This window comes from Delphinus delphis, chromosome 19 (assembly GCF_949987515.2).
Source record: "Delphinus delphis chromosome 19, mDelDel1.2, whole genome shotgun sequence".
NCBI classification, from domain to species: Eukaryota; Metazoa; Chordata; class Mammalia; order Artiodactyla; family Delphinidae; genus Delphinus; species Delphinus delphis.
The window spans coordinates 1,006,972-1,028,024 of record NC_082701.1 but is presented as its reverse complement, the minus strand read 5'-3'; the positions used below and the strand labels follow the sequence as shown (position 1 = coordinate 1,028,024).

Sequence of the window (21,053 nt, the reverse complement as noted above, 5' to 3'; positions counted from 1 at the left end):
GACGGGCCGTCGGGAACCAGGACGGGATCCCCTGGAAGAGGATCCCTGAAGGCAGCGGACGGGGGGTAGGGTGGAAGCGGGGAGACCAGCGAGTGGCGAGGGAGGTGGTGACCGGACTGGCCAGAGAGGTCGAGGAGGAGGCCCTGAGGAGAGGGCGGATTCTGGACGAGTCTGGAGGCGGATGTGGCGTGACAGGGTCGCTGTCGAGTGAGACGTCAGTCACGTAAAGACGCGGTAAATAAATGCTTGCCAGCAGCCCTGGGAGCTGTTAGGAGGAGACCAGGGCGCCACGGGGGAGGGCAGGACCGCGTGACAGGTGAGCTGGACCCTGGGGAGGGGCACAGGCTGGGGCGGAGCCGCACGCAGACAGCCTGGGGGGATGGGTGAGAAGGCGGGGGCCGGGCCAGTGCCCACGCCCCTCCTGGGGTCCTCAGCCCTCCGGCCCCCAGGCCTCGCTGCCGCCCCCAGAGACGCGGCTCCCGAGGGGCCCACCGGGGTCTCCTCCACCCCAGGTCAGGCTCGCCCAGAATAATGAGATTCTGAGCTCGTGGGATTTTCTGCTGTTCGGAGAGCTGCTTTGAAAGCCCAGAGCTACGGTGGCCGCAGGGCCTGGGCCGGGGGCAGCCTGGGCGGCGGGCTGAGGCCGAGGGGTCTGTGGGGCGAACTGCACTCAGGGGCAGGGCCGCTGCCTGAGGGCTCCAGGCTGCTTCTTCCTCCGGCCACCTGGGGCTGGGGGCCTCCCCGTGCTGGGGGCCGACCGTGGCCACGGGCTCGTGGTCCGCCTTGGAGTCAGGGTCGCTCGTGGCCAGTCGTCCATCCCAGACCCCACACACTGATTTCAGAGCAGCATCCGGCTTCAGAGGTCCCAGAGCACCTGACTGCAGGGGTGTCCTGTCCCTGGGATGAGACCAAGGCCGCAGCCCTGGTACAGGCGGTGGATGCGGGCTTGTGAGCCCCGCGGCAGGTTGGAGGCCTCGCTGCGTCAGCCCGTGTCCCCTCCTGCACTGGAGTTGAAGCGCCAGAGGAGGGAGGGGCAGGACGGCTGGGCAAGGCCACCGGGGCCACCGGGGCACCTGCTCAGGGCCTCAGCTGCGCTCGGCGGCAGCAGGCACGTTCCTGCTCCCTCTCGGCCGTTCCAGCACCTCGAGCGTGAGGCCGCCGCATGTGGGCCTTTTCAGACGTCGTCATGAAGGTCCCAATGAAATTAAAGTCTCTGTACCGCTTTCTGATCCCTTTTTTCTTTGTGGCCATCGGAAGAACGGAATAGAGGAGCACAGTCGGTATTCCCGTCTTGCGCTTCCTGATTATCTAAATTTAGGCACAAACGAGAAGGCTTACAAGTTGGAATCGTTCTTGGGCCGATGTTTGGAGGACGGGGCTGGTCCTGCAGTTGAGGGGGGTGAATGTAACCCACGTGGTTACGTCCTGGCTCCTCACAAGTCTGTCTGAAAGCTCCTTCCACCCTCTGCCAACGGGGAGGCCTGCTGAGGGCTCCTTCAGGTTTCGTTTCTCTGGAGCATCTGTGTTTCCAGTGGTCCCAGGTTCACACATCTTTCCCGCCACCTCGCACATGCGCTGTCACTAGGGCCCTAGTACAACTGCCTTAAATACTTCCAGCCTTGAAGCAAAAGAGTTGGGCCATCCTTCCCCCATGTTTTAGTGCCTCTGCTTGGATGGGTTCACTCAGTTCATCCGAGCTGGCACTCAAGCCCCAGGGTTTGATCTCTCTACGAATGGGTTATTTTGATCAGAGAAAAGCGTCACCTAACAGCCCAGCATGTGATGAACACGATCGGGCTTCACTTCTTTCTTCCTTCTACCATAATGCTGAGTGCACAGCTCGTGCCGAGTGCGGGACCGGGCCTGGGGCTGCAGAGGCGGCTGACGGGCTCCTTCTGCAAACGCAGACCTCCCCAGCAGAGCCGGCTGCAAGCAGCTCACTCAGTAACTGTGCCTGAGGGGCTCCTGCGCATGGGGAGGGTGGGTGATTCCTCGAGAGCCTCCTCTGCTGCTAAAGAAGTAATCCACGTTTCCCCCCAAGGGCTGGGGCCGCTCTGGTCATACACAACAGCTCTCGAGAGCCTTCTTCACCTCCTGCCATCTCCCTGGGAGCCAGAGCTGCCCTTGCTCAGACCCCCTCATTAAGAACAGGGCCAGAGCCCCAGAGTCTTTGCCGTTCGGCTCAGGGCTGCCTTTCCAGCTGCTGACCGGCAACCGGCGCCTCTCCGGCAGGTGGATTTCAGCCTGTGGGGAAGCCCACACCTGCTCCAGCACCTCCACGGGCTCCCCCACCAGCCCAGATGCCCCGTGTGGTCCCCTTGCCTTGTCTTCTCTGCACCTTTCACCTCTGACCTGAGACTCTAACTCCCCGTGAGAGTACCGAGGGGTGGTCTTTACACAGCATGAGTCTAGTGGATGAGAACTCCTTGGGGTAACTCACAGGTCACGACCCAGGAATCTTCAGGTGCAAAGAGCACTGTGGGCTTCGTGGGAAAACAGATGCTCTTACGTCACCATTCTTCATGAGTCCAGCTCTTTACCTAAAAAAAACCCCCAAAAAACCAACCCTCTGTTCTTCTTACGGTACCTTTTAAAGTAGCAATAACTCACCCCCGCGGCCTGCCATTTAAGCAGTGTTTCTCCAGAGGACACACTCTCCCTTCCTGCATGGGTTTCCGCAGATTAATCTTAAGTTGGAAAATCTGCAAATAAGGAAAGCATCAGTACACAGTTTATTTCTTTTATTACACTAACTGTCACAAAGCCCCGTTTTCCCCAAGAAGTTAACCTTTCCATCCCTGGGTGAGAATTAACCCTCCCTTTGCCAGAGTCCTGTGACTTGATTCTCGGTTAAAGACGTAAAGAGTCAGGCTTCCCTGGTGGCGCAGTGGTTAAGAATCCGCCTGCCAATGCAGGGGACACGGGTTCGAGCCCTGGACCGGGAAGATCCCACATGCTGCGGAGCAACTAAGCCCGTGGGCCACAACTACTGAGCCTGCACTCGAGCCCGCAAGCCACAACTACTGAGCCCACGCGCCTAGAGCCCATGCTCCGCAACAAGAGAAACCACCGCAATGAGAAGCCTGCGCACAGCAGTGAAGGGTAGCCCCCGCTCGCCGCAACTAGAGAAAGCCCGCACACAGCAACAACCCAAATGCAGCCCAAAAATTAATTAATTAATTAATTAATTTAAAAAGACATAGAGAGTCGTCTTGTGATGAGTACGGGCAACTCTTTGCTCCTTTGCAAACGTTGCCGATAGGGTGAGTATAGCCACGGAGGTAGGAAGAGATGCTTCGTCACCCTGGTTCCCTCTCTCACCCCATCCCATCCCCACGCAGTATCCAGCTCAGCCATTTCCCATTTCCCTGGGAGAATGACTGACGGTTTTCACGTGTGTGCTTGTTGTTTAGAAAGCCAAGCTCGGCCCTGCTGGCTACAAAGGCATTAGTCCTGACAGGAGACAGCCTTCCAACAACCTCGACAGAGTGAAACTCACCGACTTCAACTTCCTCATGGTGCTGGGCAAGGGCAGCTTCGGGAAGGTAAGAGAGCCGGGTCCATGACGGGGCCGGGCTTTGGCAGAGAACGCTGGGGTCAGTCCTGTTCTCCCCGAGGATTCCAGAGCAGCCCTTCAGATTCCCTGTGCTCTGCACACGTTTCTCAGTGGTTTCCCACTTCCATTTCATTAAAAACAACTGTATCCAAAAAGCCGTACAAGGCTCCTGGTGTGTCTCCGTTTCTGGGTGCATGACGGAGTGGGTTCTCCAAAATGTTGGACGAGTAGTTTTCACAACTAAAAATTAAATGTTGGGGCTTCCCTGGTGGCGCAGTGGTTGAGAGTCCGCCTGCCGATGCAGGGGACACGGGTTCATGCCCCGGTCTGGGAAGATCCCACATGCCGCGGAGCGGCTGGGCCCGTGAGCCATGGCCGCTGAGCCTGTGCGTCCGGAGCCTGTGCTCCGCAATGGGAGAGGCCACAACAGTGAGAGGCCCGCGTACCGCAAAAAAAAAAAAAAAAAAAAAAAAAAAAATTAAAAGTGTTGACTCATAGTAAGCAAACGTAATCATTAACAGATGCTGAACTGGGTTTCTTCAGTGGTCGGCCTGTGTACCTACGTTTGTTTCTCTGGCCCCATATCTCATGGTAGATCCAGGCACTGATTTTGATCCTGCCCCCTTTTTTCTGGACTTGGCTCCTGACTTGTGAGAAGTGTGCAAAGGTCAGTCACATTCTGCTCTGAGGATGCTCCTGTAATACGTGCCTGACGCAAGACTCCTGCAGAGCACGTCGAGTATCCCTTTCAGCGGCTGCAGTGGCGCCCTCGTGTGGCGACAGCCCGCACGGAGTCTAAACCTCGGCAGCGTAGAAACTAGGCAGCCTGAGGAATTTCCTGTGCGGCGACGAGCAGTATTTCAAAACCGGCACACGGGGTGGAGCCTTATTAACATCGAGGAGTCCGCACGCACGGCCTGAGCGGCTCCCCGCCCCCATGCCGGCCGTGTGCCGGGAGCGTTCAGGCTGCCCTCGGTCTGCCCGCAGGTGATGCTGGCGGACAGGAAGGGGACGGAGGAGCTGTACGCCATCAAGATACTGAAGAAGGACGTGGTGATCCAGGACGACGATGTGGAGTGCACCCTGGTGGAGAAGCGGGTGCTGGCCCTGCCGGACAAGCCCCCGTTCCTGACGCAGCTGCACTCCTGCTTCCAGACGGTGGTAAGGGTCCTCGGGAGCTGCCCCCAACCGCGCAGGGTCCTCGGAGTCCGAGCCAGCCTTCCGCTTGGGAAGAGGCTGGGAACAGACGAGGCGTGGGGACCTCTCAGCCCCACGTCCTCCTCTGCCGAGCAGCCCGGGTACCACTGGCGGATTCGGGGCATCCCCCTCTGTGATGTGCCCTACTTAGAGAGTTAGTGTTAGTTCCATTTAGTTCCATGAATGCTTAGAGCAAAGGTTTCCTAAACACACACCGGGCAGTGTTAAGACTTAGAGAGACAAAACAGTAACTCACAGTCCTGGCTCATTAAGACCCCCGGTCCAGGTGTCAGAGCATCAGGAGACCCACCCTCGTGACAGAGTATGTTCTGGAATGCGCACAGCAGGGGGTGGCCGCCTGGCCTGTTTTGTATGGCCTGTGAGCTCTGAGAAAGGTTTAGACAAAGGACTGTTCTGTAACGTGCGAGCATTAGATGAAATTCTGATTTCAAGGTCCATGAATAGTTTTCTTGGGACACAGCCCTGCCCCTTCACTTACCCAGCACTGCCGCTTTCATGCTGCAAAGGCAGAGCTGAGTAGTTACAAGACACACACAGAGCCTAAAATATTCACTTGGGCCCTTTACAGGAAATGTTTGCTGAGCCCTGCCGTACAGGTTAACTAAAGAGAGGACACAACAATCTCCAAAGCGCTAGTTAGCCGGTCATGGGACCCTGGCGTGGTGCTTGCGAGTAACCTACAGGAAATAGAAACTCGGCACCACAGTGAGGCCATTCCCAGAGACGGGCTCTGCACGCCTCCGCGGCTGTCCTCCTGCAGACGTGACTCAGTACCCAGTAGCCGTCGTGGCTACTCGCAGAGCAGCACCCTGGAGCCTCGGGTGGACAGTGGGGCCGCAGGGTCGGGTCCCGGCCACTGAGGGTCAGCCTACTGCAGGCAGCTGGCTGGCCCTCTGCTCCCAGCAGCAGCTCCTAGGTAGCGCCAAGGGGGGAAGTTAGCGATATGCAGAGAAGAGAAAGAAACCCAGCCCAGATCCCGTAACCCTGGTTACACTGATGAAGCTCTGGAAAGCTACAAAGCAGAGAAATAAAAGTGAAATGAAAGTTTGCAACAGGAAAGCGAGAGATTGAAGCTCCCAGAGCCGTTTCCCTGGCTGTTAGCAGCCGCTGCATCAGTCTTCTTTCTTCCGGTGCACTGCTCTAATGTGTACTAACCTCTGTGAAATGGTGGTGTTTTCTGGAAGAGAGCAGAGGTCAGCTGTTACCTGTGCCGTGCAGTTACTTCCTCCTACACCCACTCAGTCTCCCTGTCTGTCCCAGCGTGTTGTCCTCATAAATACGCAGGTTTACTTAGTTCTGTGAGGTACGCGCTTCATGGGGCCAGCACTTAGCATATCAGTGACAGAGAAAATGAAGAACAGCACTTGGGCATAAAGAGAACATTGGGTTAACCTCTCCACGTACAGTCCCATCCCTCACAGCGAGCATCACTGAGCATGTGTAATTTACAAGCCCGACCTCACCACGAGCTTTGCTCTCAGGGGCATCTGGGTAAACACGTTACTTTACTGTGGCATTGCCTCCCAGACACTGCGAACCAGGACACTGGTTAAAACGAAGTAATTGGCCCGTATGGGTCCTTCACGCCGTCCCTAACTTAGAAGTGTATTCTGCGTGTAGGAGAAGAGGGAAGGTTGGAGGCCGTTCCTCTGATTGGGAGCAGACAGGTTGACGTAACCCGTCGTTTCAGGGTTACGTCGTGACTCTGTGCGTCCCAAGGGCCTCACGCAATAGGGCTTATTACTTATTCTTTATTTGGGGGAGAAAACCGGGACCGACTCTACTGGGCAAACCCGCCAGTGTGGCCCACGTTTTACTAATGGGACAGCAGAACGCAGTTGGGAGAGTGGAGGCCGCCACCCTGCTGCTGTCAGCCTGCTCACCTGTCAACCTTGGTCCTCAGGATCGGCTGTACTTCGTCATGGAATACGTCAACGGCGGGGACCTCATGTACCACATCCAGCAAGTGGGAAAATTTAAGGAACCGCAAGCAGTGTGAGTAGTTTGCAGTCGAGTCCCCGAACGTAGACGCGCGGCACTCCCGCCCGGGAGCCTCTGCCGGGGGGACCTGGAGGCGGGGCTGTGCCCGGTTTGGGTGGGATGCCGTCACCTTCCCGGGGCAGGTTGGCTGCCAGGGTCCACCTGAACGTCTCCTCCGGAGCCGGAGCAGTTTATTCCTCTTCCGGCAAGCTGGAGACGCAGGTGTATAGATGCCCTGTCGCCCCATTCCACCCTTGTCGATCGAGCCATTCACTCATTAATTGAACAAATAAAGGGGCTCTGGGCGATGGGCCGAGCAGAGGGCCTGGCTGGGGAACAGGAGAGCCTGGAAGGGGCCTCAGGGGGGCCTGGCAGCATCAGGTGAAGTTTCCACGGGGCCCTGGCCACGAGGAGATGGAAGGATGGCCGGCGGAGGCCGGGCAGGTGACAGTCTGTGTGGAGGACACAGGCTGGAGCCTAAGCCTAGCCAGTGCATGGAGAGACTTTCTGGAGGAAGAAAACCAGAACTTGGGGCCTGGGGGTGAGGAGAGAGAAGCGTCTCCAGGTGCTGCCCCTCTACAGACTGGGGAGGGGCAGCCGTCCGGAGGAGCGGGTTGCAGGGGATCACTTAGGAGGTCTCAGTGGGATGCAGGCATCGGCGGCCCCGGAGAGAGATGTGGGCTCCAGGGAGAGACAGAGAATCATCTATCTAGAGGCGAGGCTTTGAGACCTGAGGAATCACCCCCTTTTCCAGGGGCCAGGAAGCCACGGGCAACTCACAGAAGCAAATCTAAACACACAGCTCTTTTGTCCCTGGAGTGAGGATGCCCAGTGCGCAGGTGCCCTGATGAACCGAGTGGGCAAACGTTAATCGGGTTCCGGCCGATGTTCAGTCTGAAAGATATAAGCCTGGGGCACTTCCGGCCCGTGCGGGGTGAGCCGGTCTGGGGCAGGCTCGCTGGAGACAGAACGGGGCATTCTTGGGCGGATGCTCAAAACCGGAGGGGCGGGTGGCCCTGTCTCTCGTGTTGTTAGTTACAGAGCATTAAAAGGCACAGGTTACAGAGCGAAGCTTGACAACACAGAGCTGTAAGGAGCCACCTTCCATCATGAGCTAACAGGCCGGCCCATTAGTACCATTCCCTTGTATTTGTGCTGCTGGAAAGCTTTTCACTTTAAAAATATAGAAAAGCACAAAAAAATCATATGACCGTCATCTGTGACCCCCTTCTCCCTCCTCGGCGCCCTCTCCTGCCAGCCTTCAGAGGTGCCCCCCTGCCCCCCGTTGAGGGTTTGATGTTGTTTCTCTGCTCATGTAAACACGTGTGCTTATTGGAAGCCTCCCGGTGTGACGTTTACACGGGCAGCATCTTGTGTCTTCTTAGACGTCAGGAACTCCTAAACGCTGTGCAAATTTTGAAACCTCCTCAGCGCTCATTCGAGTTGCAGATACGGACCCCTGACCGATTCTGAAGCGGAGGCACTAACTGCTTTTTATTATGAATTATTTCAAACAGTGCATCACGGGGCTTCCCTGGCAGTCCAGTGGTTAAGACTCTGCGCTTCGGCGCAGGTTCGATCCCTGGTCGGGGAACTAAGATCCCACGTGCCTCGCGGCCAATAAATAAATAAGTTTTTAAAAATTGTAAGAATATTGGAAGAATGAAAAAAATAAAAAGGGTGCATGAGGTCTGAATCCTGGCGTGGGTCCCATTTCTCCCAGCGCTTGGGGTAGGGGTGAGGGGGTGAGTAAACCACCTGCAGAGAGCATCACACCCTGTCCTTTGTCTTCCAGGGCACAAGTGTATTTTCAAACACTAATGTATTCTGCCGTTGAATAGGAAAATGGAAATTTGCTCCAATCTACCATAGCCCTGACAGAACAGCCCAGCAGACAGCCACTCTTTAAAAGCTCGTATTCAAAATGTCTTCTAAGCAGTAATTACCTGTCTACCTGCCCCAGACAAGAAGCGCTTATCTGGGGACAGGTGATAAACCTGCTTCATTGAGTTTACTAGCTGTATCATTCCTTGGGGAGGTTGGAGTCATAAAACGGCAGAGGGTTGACGGCACACATAGGGCAGTGCTGAGCTCTGCTTGTCCAGGGTCTTCCGTTCTTTTGCCATTTCGATGCCCGATCCTGAGGGTAAAAAGTATCCAGGAGGCCAAAGAAAGCAAGCCAGACACCTGACAGGTGTTTTCTTTTGCAGGTTCTACGCAGCAGAGATTTCCATTGGGTTGTTCTTTCTTCATAAAAGAGGCATCATTTATAGGTGTGTATCGAAGCCCTGCTGGCCGCAGCACTGTGGAGGCTTTGCTGGACCTCTGGGCTCTGTGGGTGTGAGTTCTGTGATGGGGACTTAGAACATGGAGCAGACCCCCCCCACACCACCACCACGCCCCGGGTCACGGAGACCTGCGGGGACCACCATTCTTTCCACAGCCTCCGGGCAAATCCGAACCACCTTCTGGTTCCCGGACCTCACAAGATCGTTCATCTCATTTCTGCTTCCGCAAGAAAACATGCTTTTCTTTTCCCTGCCAGCTCCTTCCTCTGCCTTTGACTTGGCACAGAGGTGAGGGGTCAGTGAAAGCTGCATTTCTGTTGGCGGTGCTCCGCAGAGGAACACGGGAGCTGGGAGGGGAAGGGGACAACTGTTGGATTCGGTTCCTCCCCTTGTTGGTTACAATGAAGGGAGAATGTTCTCCAGTATTAAGTGGAGAGCAATTAGAAGACCATACAGCACGGGGCAGAATGGAAGGGACGCGGGTGACCCAGCGAGGTTGTTCTGAGCCCGTGGTTTGCACACCTGGTTGTGTGTCTGATCTCTCCGGGTAGGACACTAATAAACCGGTGACTGGGGTCTCCTCAGAGCTGCTCATTTGGGATCTCTGGTGATTCACCTGCACAGCCAAGGTCGGGAATCACTAGCTCAGTCGTTTAGTCATTCGTTCAGTCTGCATTTATTAAGTACCTGCTGCATGCTAGGCACTTCACTGGGCTCTAGAGATGGAAAAATAAATAAGTCCTAATTCCCGGTCCCAGCACTCCCGTGACCGTAGTTAATGTGCCATTGGGACGCAGCCACTCACGGGCGCTTCTGTCTCACGAGCAGCAGAGCAAAGCATGTGACATTATGGGAAGGACGCTGATGCCACCCGCTTCTTTGCAGAGACCTGAAGTTAGATAACGTCATGCTGGATTCGGAAGGACACATCAAGATTGCGGACTTTGGGATGTGTAAGGAGCACATGATGGACGGGGTCACGACCAGGACCTTCTGTGGGACCCCAGATTACATCGCCCCGGAGGTAGGACCCCGACTGGCCTGGTTTTTTAGACCAAGGGCTTTCCAGCTACAGACACAGCCCCCTCGTAGGATGTAGAGGCACCCTGAATCACCAAGTCGATATGTGGGGAATAAATAATACAGAAGAAGAAGCCACGAGAGCTCCCCACGCAGAGTAAGGGTGCGCCTTGGTTCACGAACTTTGGTTTTTGTTACACGTACATGTGAGATGCATGTGTGGTAGAACGTATTTCTTACGTGGTCACCAGCAAACCAGCTTAAGAAGCACTGGGGGGCAAAGAAGGGAGGACCTTGCTTGTGGGAGGGCCCTGCATGGAAACACTGGGTCAAAGGTGGTCCCGGTGATGCCTCTTTAGCAAAATCAGAGTGATTTATTTTCTGTTTTGTTATGGTTGGTTTATTTTTTTATTGAAGTATAGTTTATTTATAATGCATTAGTTTCAGGCGTACAACACAGTGATTCAGTCATATAAACGTGTACGTATCGATGGATACATACATATTCAGGTTCGTTCTCAGATTTCCTTTCCATCATGTGCTATTACAAGATATTGAATGTAGTTCCTTGTGCTGTACAGTAGGTCCTTGTTGTTTATCTCTTTTATATACCGTAGTGTGTATACGTTAATCCCAGTCTCCTAATTTATCCCCCCCTTCCCGCTGGTGACCGTAAGTTTGGTTTCTGTGTCAGAAAATCAGTGATTGGTGCTCTCAGCGGCACACTGCAGTGGATCATGGGAAGAGCACACCCACATGGTTCTAAGCAAAGTGGCTCCAAGATCTGTGTGTTGCCAGCAGTGGCCACGCTGCATTGTCTTCGTCATGACACGTATCGAGTGGCTTATCTTCCTATTTTACAAAGCTTCCTACATGCCAGTGATTGGGTGGGTTAGAACCCTGGGTCGCTGTAGCCACCTGTCTGACCACGCCCCACCCTGTGGACGGCACCGTCCCTTCCCCACTGAGCTCCAGCAGGGAGCGGGTGATGGATTCCACGGTAGGCCGACCTTCAGCTCTTTGTAGAGCTCTCGTGTTAGCTGTCGGGTGGCTTTGTGGTATTTATTCAGCATAGCGCCTCGTGCATTTATCTCCGAGGCAGTAGAAATAATCAAAAAGACACGCGATTGGAAATCCGACCAGCGTGAGCTGCACTCCTGACTTTATTATTTACAGGCTGTGGGGACTCAGGCAAGTTTCTCAAGCTGTCTGAGCCTCCGTTTCTACAGTGGCAAGTCAGGGATAATACTGTCCGCCCTGTAGAGTTGCTGAGGACTAAGGTGCCTAGTACAGTGTTTGCACCTGGCAACCCTCGTTATACCCATTATTCCAAAAGGGAAGCTAATCTTTATCCCTTTGTTAAGGCTTTGTTTTGCCTGTTATATTCCTAGACAGTGTAGGAACACAGGCTTAGAACATTGACTTAGAAACTTAAATTCTGAATTACGTGGGCAAAGATGGGGTGTTCTCTTGATACATAACCTCTTTCCCTGCAAACAGCTCACACCTTAGTATCTCCGTGCATATAATGAGCTTAAATCTTTCTCAAGCATGAAGGATAGAGACATGGTACAGAAAAAAATACAACCTCCTGATGCAGTGTTTATTGTGAAGCCTTCTCCTGGCTGACACGTATTACACAGGCTGTGATTATTAGCTGTGCCCACTCTGGGTAACACCCACCAGTTGCTGTCAAAGCTTGGTGACAGGGAATGGCAGCAGTTTGAGGAATAAAGGTGGCTTTTGAACTTCCTCAAGACCAGGTTCCTGCTGCTCAAACAGAGGGCTTCCTGTGTTCAGCGACACCTCAGCCGTCTGACATCACCAGGGGTGACAGCGTTCCACAGAGATGACATTGTCCAAATAATTGAAGTTGGCTGCCTTTGTTTTCAAGGTTCCTCGCGGTGCTAATTTCATGTGGCTGCTGTAACAACCGCCAGCTTAGTGGATTAAAACAGTGCAAATTTATTATCTTACGCTTCTGGAGGTCAGAAGCCCAGAGCAGTCTCACTGGGCTAGCGCCAAACTGTCGGCGGGGCTGCACAGCCTCCAGCAGCTCTGGGAGAATCTGTGCCTGGTCCAGCCTCTGGGGCTTGTCTGCAGCCCTCGGCTCATGGGTCTTCTACATCTTCTGTGCCGGAAGCATAGCATCTTGTAATCTCTCTCCCTCTCTTTTCTAGCCCCGGCCCTCCAGCCTCCCTCTCCTAAGGACCTTTGGGCTTACATGGGGCTCACCTAGATAATCCAGGGTCATCTCCCCATCTCAAGGGGACATGCCTTGTCGGTCGCAAGGCAGGTTGGTCCTTCGTTCACTTGACTCACTTGCCACATCGGCTTCTGAGCCTCTTGCAGTCTTCCAGAAGCCCGTCCTAGAAGACCCTGGCCATTGCTGTCTTCCTGGTCACTTTTTTGGGCCAACAGAGACTAGGTTGGCCTGGAAAAGACCCTTTGAACTGAGAAGTTGTTTGCCATTTAGGAGATCGCACCTGCATGGGGTTGGCCATGTCATGCTAAGAACCTGAGGACATGGTATCAGAGAGAGGGATGCTGGGAACATCCATCAGAGAGAGGGATGCTGGGAACACCCATCAGGGAGAGGGATGCTGGGAACAGGCCGTCAAAGAGGGCTTTATGGAAAACAAGCTTTGGGCCTCTTGATACACACTGGATCACATGCTCTGGCTCCGGATACCCTCAGGTTCTGGAAGCCTTCATTCCTCTCCGTATACCCACTGTGCAAGCAATCAGGGAGCACCTGCCATTTACCGAGTGTCCACTGTGTGCTGGGCACCTTCTGTACTTGCTTCTCATCACAAACCCTGTAGAGGAACAGGCCAGCAGGCCTGTCTTTCAGATGAGAGTCCGAGGCAGTCAGTAACAGCCTGGGGCCACGTTTGCTAAAAGGGCTGGAATCCAGCTGCCTCCCCAGGCTCAGGCCGCCTGCAGACCTTCGCACTGCCTGCCATGCTGAGCCACTCAAACCCGCGGCAGCCTGTGTGTCCAGAGAGCATCCTGCACGCTTGCGGTACCAAGCGTGGCATTGTGGGGACACAGAAAGAGAGCACGCGGGGCCTTGCCCTGGAAGTGCTTCCCGTCTAGAGGAGGTGCCGCAAACAGGAACCAAAATCTGCACCTAGATGCCGGTTGACTTTCAATGAAGAAGAACCGCGCTCCTTTGGGAGCTCCGTCAGGAATGACTGTAGGTTGTCTCGCCTTTCGCTAGCAGTTTCTTCATCGGGGTCCAGGAATTTGGCGTATTTCACCCAAGGAATCATTGCAGGGTAGAGAAAAGACCATCTGGGTTCCAAGTTTCTGAATTTGCTCAGAGGTGAAAATAACCTTGTCCTCTGTGTAAATCTTTCTGTCAGGCAAAGGCAAAATAATTATCTTAGGTGGCATTTTCCTAAATAGGCAAAGCGGAGGCTTAAATATTTATGGCTGTTCGTCAAAAGCCTTGAAATGGGTCTCGGTACTGTAGCATCTCCTTAGCCGGCAAAGATGAGCAAAGGCAGAAAATGTCACTGACACGCATGTTTGGCGCCGAGATGGACGCTGGGAAAGGGGCACCAATCAGGAGCTAATCCCTGAAGCCGACGTGAAGGGAACTCTTTGCTTTGACATAGAAAGGGTCCTTCGAGGACAGCGAGAGAGCCCTTGAGGCTTCACCTGGGTTTCATCCCCCATCTGAAAGTCGGCTGCTCCGGGCGAGCGAGGTCCGGTCGCAAGGCAGGTATCTGCCGCAGCGGAGCAGCAGCCTGGACGCTAGCATCGCCCGCCCTTCCCTGGGAGAGCGAGGCAGCGGTAGGGCGGAGCTTCCGGAAGGTGCACCACGTGGGACCCTCGCTCTCGGCCTGGTCGTGCCGGGGTGTGCGGCCCACACGCAGAGGGCGTCACCCACAGTGTGGGCAGTGCCTGTTCCAGAGCGGGCCCTCGGAACGCAGCTTCCGCTTGGTCCCGCCTGATACACGAGCAGAGGTTGCGCCACTTGGTAGGAGACAGAGGTGGGATTTGCAGCCGAGACGTTCCGACCCCAAAGCCTGTGTATCCTGTGCACGTGTCGCAGCACCTCCAGGGAGATGAGAAGACTCCCCGAGGGAAAGGGCAGTGAGGAACGAGCACGGAGATGTTACAGCCCACTTCTTCTTTAACGTCCGAGGGGTCTGAGTCCTGACCAGGCCTTTCCGTCTCTGGGGCAGCGAGTCAGGATCGTGGTCCAGCTGCCCATCCTGGGCAGACCTCTCAGAAGCCGGGGTGAGCCAGCAGCTCTAAGCCCCTCCCCCTCAGGTGCTCACCGAGGGTCCACCAAACACCCCCTGTCAGGAGGGTCAGGGGCTGGAAGCAGTTAGGAGCGGGCCACTGCAGCCCAGGGGAGCTCGGGGATATGGGCAAGACCGTGTCCCCAGGTGACGACAGACGGCCCTCCAGCACGGAACAACCCCGGAGGAGAAGCCTGCGGGTCCCCCCGCCACCAATTGCCCGCAGGCAGACGCGCACACTTGCCGTCCGTGTTGGGCTGGATGTGTTCAGAGAGCTGGAGGCCCGTCCCGGGGGTCCTGGGCTCTCCTTTCAGCCCTGCGAGAAGGCCAGCACGGGATTGCCCGTGACGACAGCCAGAAGTCTGCATTTTTATGTAAAATATGCCTGATTCTTCTCTCCTTCCCTCTACCTGGACCCTCCTTTCGCGGGGGTCAGCCTGCTCCCTCCTTCTCCTCCTTGAAGCCTTGACGCAAATGTCACCTCCGGGAGGTCACCTTTCCCGGCCACCCTGGTTCAGGGGGCAGACCTCCAGCCGCGTCCCTGGTCCCCTTCCGCGGTGCACGTCACCCTCGGATAGACCACGTCGCGTGCTCACGTGTTTACTTCTTTCTTTGTCTCCCGCTGAGCTCCAGGCAGCAGGACCCTTGGCTTTTGTTCACGGGTGGGCTGCGACCTCGGGGGCAGGAGGGATGTGGGGTGGGGGGGTCGGGGGCAGGCGTAGTGAGCTGTGTGTCTGGCCATGGCCGGGGCAGGGCAGATGGGCCGGGGCACAGGGCCGAGGCTCAGGCACTGAGGGGTCGGGAGCTCCGGGGCTGGAACCCAAGGCTGGTGGCAGGTGGCAGAGCGTGTGGGGGCAGGGGTGTGGCCCCGCGCCCCCCCTCACCCACCGCCGGGGGTCCCCAAGGGTCCAAGGTGGACGGGAAGTCAGCTCAGGACCCGAGGGGCCAGAGTACCGACCTCCCCAGAGCTTCTCCTGGCCTCTGGGGAAAGAGTTGTAGAGAGGGGCAGAGAATAAAAGAGATGTAAAAGTCACGTGAGAAAAGACCTCGTTTGGTGCTCACGGCCGAGCAGCCAGGCCGTAAATTAGCCCCTGCCAAGCTGGGAAGAAACGAGGAAACGAGATGGAAAGAAGCCGGCGAGTGCCAGCAGCGGCCCCTCTGAGATCAGCGCCTCTGGGCCGCTGACCCCAACCCCGCCCAGGCGGGCGGCCGCGGAGAAAGCCCTTGATTAAAGAAAGAGGACGATAAACCGGAAGACGCTTTCTATCAAAGGCCAGCTTCCCTCTGCGCCAGGTCACGGTCCAGTGACTCCAGCATCACAGAGGAGATGAGGCAGCCGCTTTCCCCCCAAGAAACGTTTAAAGAGCCCAGGCCAGGCATTCTGGGGGGCAGTTCTTCCTTAAATTATATAACTCTTCTCAGACCTTTCCGAGGAATGGTGTTGGTTATATTATCTCATATATTTGATTGTCTGCCTGCGTCTCTTTAACTGTCTCATAATTTTCGTGGTATCAGCGTTTAATGAGTTCAGCCTGTTCTCTGGAGCATTTGACCCCTTCTGTGATCTCGTGGTCCATGAGGCACCCCCAGTCTGTTCTCCCCCTCCCCCTCCCAGCCCTCCCTCCACAGATGACCAGCTCCTGGTGACTTAGCTGCCCCCTGATGGATGCCCGCTGCGTGTGAGAGCCAGGGAGGGGCGCCTCATCGATGTGAGTCTGTTTAATCCTTCAGTTGGGTCTGCAGAGTCCGTGTTATTGGCCCTGTTTCCCAGACGATGAACCCAAGGGGCAGAGATTCGTTCATTTTTCCCATGCCCCAGATCCACGGCAGGCTGGGCTCTGAACCCGGGGCTCATCAACTTCTCCCTGCAGCAGCTGTGGTCCCGGGAGGAGGGCTGCCCAGGGACTGACCACCTCCCTCCGGGGGTACAAGTGAGCCTCCCTCCATCCAGGCCCCGTCTTTGTTTTCCAAGCACCAATGACGCCCTGATAAGTCTTTACTCCAGGAATCCCATGGCTACATGAGTTGGCCCTTCAGTTGGGGATTTGTTTAAATCTTGCGAAAATGGGTCAGGGCTCACTGAGTCCCTTTTCACCTTGCCGTGGGGAGGACGGGCTGGGTGTCTGGACGGAGATGACCAGTCTGCTCTCATGGGCGGGTGTGGGCCATGCACCTGCCCCTGTGACTTCGTGTCATTTAACAGCAGTCCTTAGCTGAGTGGCGCTGTCCCTGTTCTCCAGACAAGAGGAGCCGTGGGGAGGAGAGGAGCCCCGTGCAGGGCTCGTAGACGGCAGGCCCCGGGCCGGGGCCCTCATGCCTCAGCGCCCCCTTACACACGCATCTCTGAAGACCACTGGACTGGAATTCTGGAAAATCTTTTATTCCAGCCGATTAAGGTCTTACAGGCACAAATGTGTTCCTGACTCCCAGTTCGTTCCTTCACTGCACAAGTGGTTATTTGGTTCAGAGCACAGTGAACAAAGGGCTTGAAGGGCTCCCTGCCCAGCAGAGGAGGCCTGAGATAAGGGGGCTCCGAAGGGGGCGCGGAGCAGTGAATCCGGCCCCGCTCCCCCCGCCTGCCACCGCAGCCTAGACCAGTGGCCAGGCCACGGTGGCCGAGCTCGAGAACCGCTCGGAGGGAGACTAGAGGCTGGTGGTGGCGCCTCCGATTCCGGATTAATTCAGCCCGACTCTGCCTTAGCCGAGCCCCACGCAGACGTGATGTTTCTGAGAAGGAAGGACTTCCTGTTTGCCTTCAGGTGGCTTTTTCTTCATCGTTGTGTAGTCAGCTCTGGCTGTAGTTCTGCTCTTTGAAGAACTTGGGGCGACGTCTGTGAAATGGGGGTACGACTTTGGGGCTGAAGCCTTGCCCGTAAGAAGCCTGGCCTGCCTCCAGGGCAGGGCTGCGTTCATTCGCATCTGTTATTTGACAGTTGTTTCAACTTGCTGCTGCTGTGTAACCACCCAAGACTGAACGGCTTAAAACCACAGCCACGTTATCGCTGGGATTCTGCCCGGCATGTGCCGGCCGCTGTGGCCCTGCTGGGCCCTGGAGGGTGGTCCCACGGGGGCCCCGGGCTGCTGGCTCTTGGCCGAGACCCACGGGTCCTCCTCTCCGTGTTCTGCCCTCCGTGAGATTTCTCCTCATTCAATAGTTTATCCAGAGCGTCTCGCCACGGTGACTCCCAAGAGGGTACAACACAGGCCCCCCAAAAAGTGGAGGCCCCTTAAGCTTCACCTAGAACTTGATTACTGTGTCATTCCCACCACCTTCTCCAGGTCAGAGCAAGTCCACAGCCAGCCCGGCGTCTAGGGCAGGTGATGTACGGACTAAATCCTGGTGGGAGGCGTGGTGCTGTCACGCTGCAGGGGCCACACAGGATGGGAGCGAGGGGCACTGTGGCCGTCTTTGGGGACAGTCCCCTGCACAGCTGGCTTTGAGCTCTGTGTGGGCCAGCAGAGAATCCGCAGCACAGCACCCCGCGGGGGCAGGTCTGAAAAGCGCCGAGGACCCAGGCAAGAGAAGCCCCTGCCCTGGGTTACAGAGCCGGGATCAGAAGCTTTTTCTGCTGAGGGCTAGAGGGTAAGTGCTTTAGCCTTTGCCTTCATCTAAATTTTAGATTTCTCCAGTTTGAGCAGCTGTTCCTGCCAAAAGGCTCCAAAGACTGATCGTCTTTGTTACATTTTTTCTCTCGCATTCAGGAAACTTAAAACCATGCTTAGCTCCCAGGCTGCACCCGGCAGGGTTGGGCTGGATTTGGGCTGCAGGCTGAAGTTTGCGCCCCCAACGTTACAGGGCTCTCGTCGGGCCTCCCCAGCCTGAGCTGTCCTCACAGGCTTGGGGTCTGTAGGGTCAAAGGGATGTGCCCACCTGGGGTCTGAGAAGTCCCTCCCAGGACCTGCGCAGCCTCTCCCACCTCCCCCCCCCTCCCCGTGCCATCGCCCCGCGGGGTGCCGCCCTGCTGGCGCAGACACGCCAGCGTCCGACGGGCAGATGGGACAGAGCTGGGACGTGCGGGAGGCTCGTCATGGCCGTGGTGGAGGGGGCGGCAAGAGCAGTCAGGCGGGCCATGTCTCCGCGGGCGGAGGGCATCTCAGGGGCCCCTGAATTCTCCAGTCGAACCTGGCCTTCCGGGTTGTTGGGAGGAATTACAGGTGGAATCCTGTTCCCCCAAAACCGGTGTGTTGAAGGGGACGCCAGTGTGACTGTGCATAGGGGCAGGGCTTTCCAGGAGGTGACCACAGCCAGACGAGGTCATTGGGGTGGGACCCCCTCGGAGAGCACTGAGGTTTTCGTAAGAGACACCAGGAGGGCAGCTCACGGATGACAGGCTGGTGAGAGCACAGCGAGGGGGCTGCTGCCCTGCCGGCATCCTGACCGTGCGCTTCGACTCTCCAGAACTGTTAACAGTAGACGCCTGTTGTTGGAGCCGTGCGGCAGCCCGAGCAGAGCGCCAGGGGAAGTCCGCGGGCAAGGTGCAAGGGGAGAGCAGCTAGTCCATATCGCGAGCTCAGTTTGTAGCGTCTGTATTTAGGCAGATGGTCCGTGGCCTCTGTTCCTCTGGCCCCAGCGCCCCGGCCCCGTACGGAGTCCTGGGTCTCGGCCGCAGGTGAACGACGCTGTAGACCAGGACGCGTTTTACCTGCTCGCAATCATCCTCACCATCTGTCACCAGGCAGAGCAGGAAGGACGGGTGGGTAAAGGTCCCGGGGGCGGGGCAGCGCCCCAGATGTCCTGCTCACATAGAGGGGCACCGTGACAGAGGGTCGCGTCCTGGCTCTGCACACCACCCCCCACCCCGCGGTGTCACTGCCTGCAAGCTGGCCGGGCCTCAGCCACCCCCGTGGGAGACGGGCACCGTGCCCAGTGCAGTGTGGCTTAAGTGGGGCTAAACCTTGGCCCCTGTTACTGTGGGTATCATATTCTTAGTGTATCTCGCTCTTAAGGAGGTTCTTGAAAATATCAGGTTGGCAGAAGAGAATCCAAAGAGGAGTTTAGTTTTTTGTCGTTGTTGTTGTTGTTGTTTTGACGTAACAAGAAATTATGGAAGTTAGTTCGGCCTTGGGCTGAAGAGGTTGGGTGACCCAGGCCAACTGGGGTGGTGTTTTCCCAGCCCTGGTCGTTTCACGGTCACCTTCCTGACTTATTCCTTGACAAGCAAATGTTACCGATAAGATAGAGGGAGATTAGCCCAAGTAGAGATTAGAGCTTTTGCACAAAGCCTTGAAACGGGAATGTTTTCTCCCCGTGTAACTCCATGTTGTTGATGCCTCACCCGACCACAGACATCTCGCTAGCACACGTCCCAGTGTCAGACAGACACCAGGGGCGGGGGCATCTTCCTGCCTGCTCAGAAGTCTGGCAGGCGACTCGGAATTTGACTCGTGGCTCTTTCAGAATTATTAGCACAGCCACCGTGGAAGAGAGTTCGGCAGTGTCTTACGAAGCTAAACGTGGTCTTTACCGAACGATCCAACCATCATGCTCCTGAGTATTTACCCAGATGAAGTGAAAACTTACGTCCACACGGAAACCCGCACAAGTGTTTACAGCAGCTTTAGTCCTAATTGTCAAGTCTTGGAAGCCACCGAGATGTCCTTCAGTAGGTGAGTGAACAAATAAACGGCGATACGTCTAGACAATGGAGTATCATTCAACACTAGAAAGAAACGAGCTCTCAAGCCGTGGAGGAAACCTCGGTGTGCACGACTAAGTGAAAGAAGGCCGTCTGAAAACACTGCACGCTGTAAGAGCCCGAATGTTGACGTCCTGGAAGAGGCAAAACTAGGAGGACAATAAAGCACATTGGTAATTGCTGGGGCTGGGGGAGGGCCATGTGGGCGGAGCGTTTTGAGGGCAGTGAAACTATTCCGTACAGTAACAGTACAGTGGTGGGTACGTGTCATGATACATTTTCAAAAACCCATAGAATGTACAGCACCAGCAGTGAACCCTGATGTAAACCCTGGGCTTTGGGTGGTAACGATGTATCCATGCAGGTTCAGCGATTGTAACTAAGATACTGCCTCGGTGTGTTGAACTTGGTGGGGGCGGGGTATATGGGAACTCCGCAGATTCCTCTCAGTTTTGCTCTGAACCTAAAACTTCTCTTTAAAGCAGTTTATGAATTAAAAAAAAGAAGAAGAAGAAGAAGAAATGCAGCCTGGGTGGCCTTTCCCTTCCAAACAAAGGTCCAGGATAGGACTGGGAACGGGGACTGTACTCACCAGGCTTTGAAAGCTCTGCATTTGCATCCCCTCCTCCCCTCCTCCTCGCTCTCGCTCTCGTTTTCCTTCCTTGCTTCCTTCCTTTTCTCTTCTGTGTTACTTGCTATTTGAAGCCAGGGTCAGTAGTTGCAAACCCTCTTTGTGCCACGTGATCCCCTTCAGGTCCTCCGGGAGCAGAACATACACTGTCCTGCTCTCTGCCTTCCGTCCCCGGGTGTAAAGAAGGCAGGGGGGTGGTTACTGTAACGGGACCTTAAGGCGCCTGTGTTGCCTTTAGAGACGTCGTTTTCTGTTCGCCCCAGTCCTGGCCACCGTGTTCATCTCAACGGGAAGTATGTAGTGCAGACTCCAAACCTTCCGTTCTCGTCTTGTGCCAGAATTCCTTTCTACTTATATTATGCATTTTGTCCAGAGCTTTCAAGTATCGCAGGTATTTCTCGTGTGATGAACTAAGATCCTCGATGTGTAAGGTATCACGTTTTAGTGTATTTATCCATTTTCGTGTCA

General features: G+C 55.7%; 1 protein-coding gene across 1 annotated transcript in view; it reads left to right on the top strand.

Moving 5' to 3' along the window:
- PRKCA (protein kinase C alpha) overlaps positions 1–21,053 on the top strand; it is a 364,678-nt gene that overhangs the window by 313,693 nt on the left and 29,932 nt on the right. The window contains exons 9-13 of the mRNA XM_059996552.1: positions 3,414–3,545; positions 4,544–4,717; positions 6,678–6,769; positions 8,965–9,027; positions 9,928–10,066. Of these exons, the coding sequence (XP_059852535.1) occupies positions 3,414–3,545; positions 4,544–4,717; positions 6,678–6,769; positions 8,965–9,027; positions 9,928–10,066 (600 nt within the window). The remainder of the gene's footprint in view (positions 1–3,413; positions 3,546–4,543; positions 4,718–6,677; positions 6,770–8,964; positions 9,028–9,927; positions 10,067–21,053) is intronic.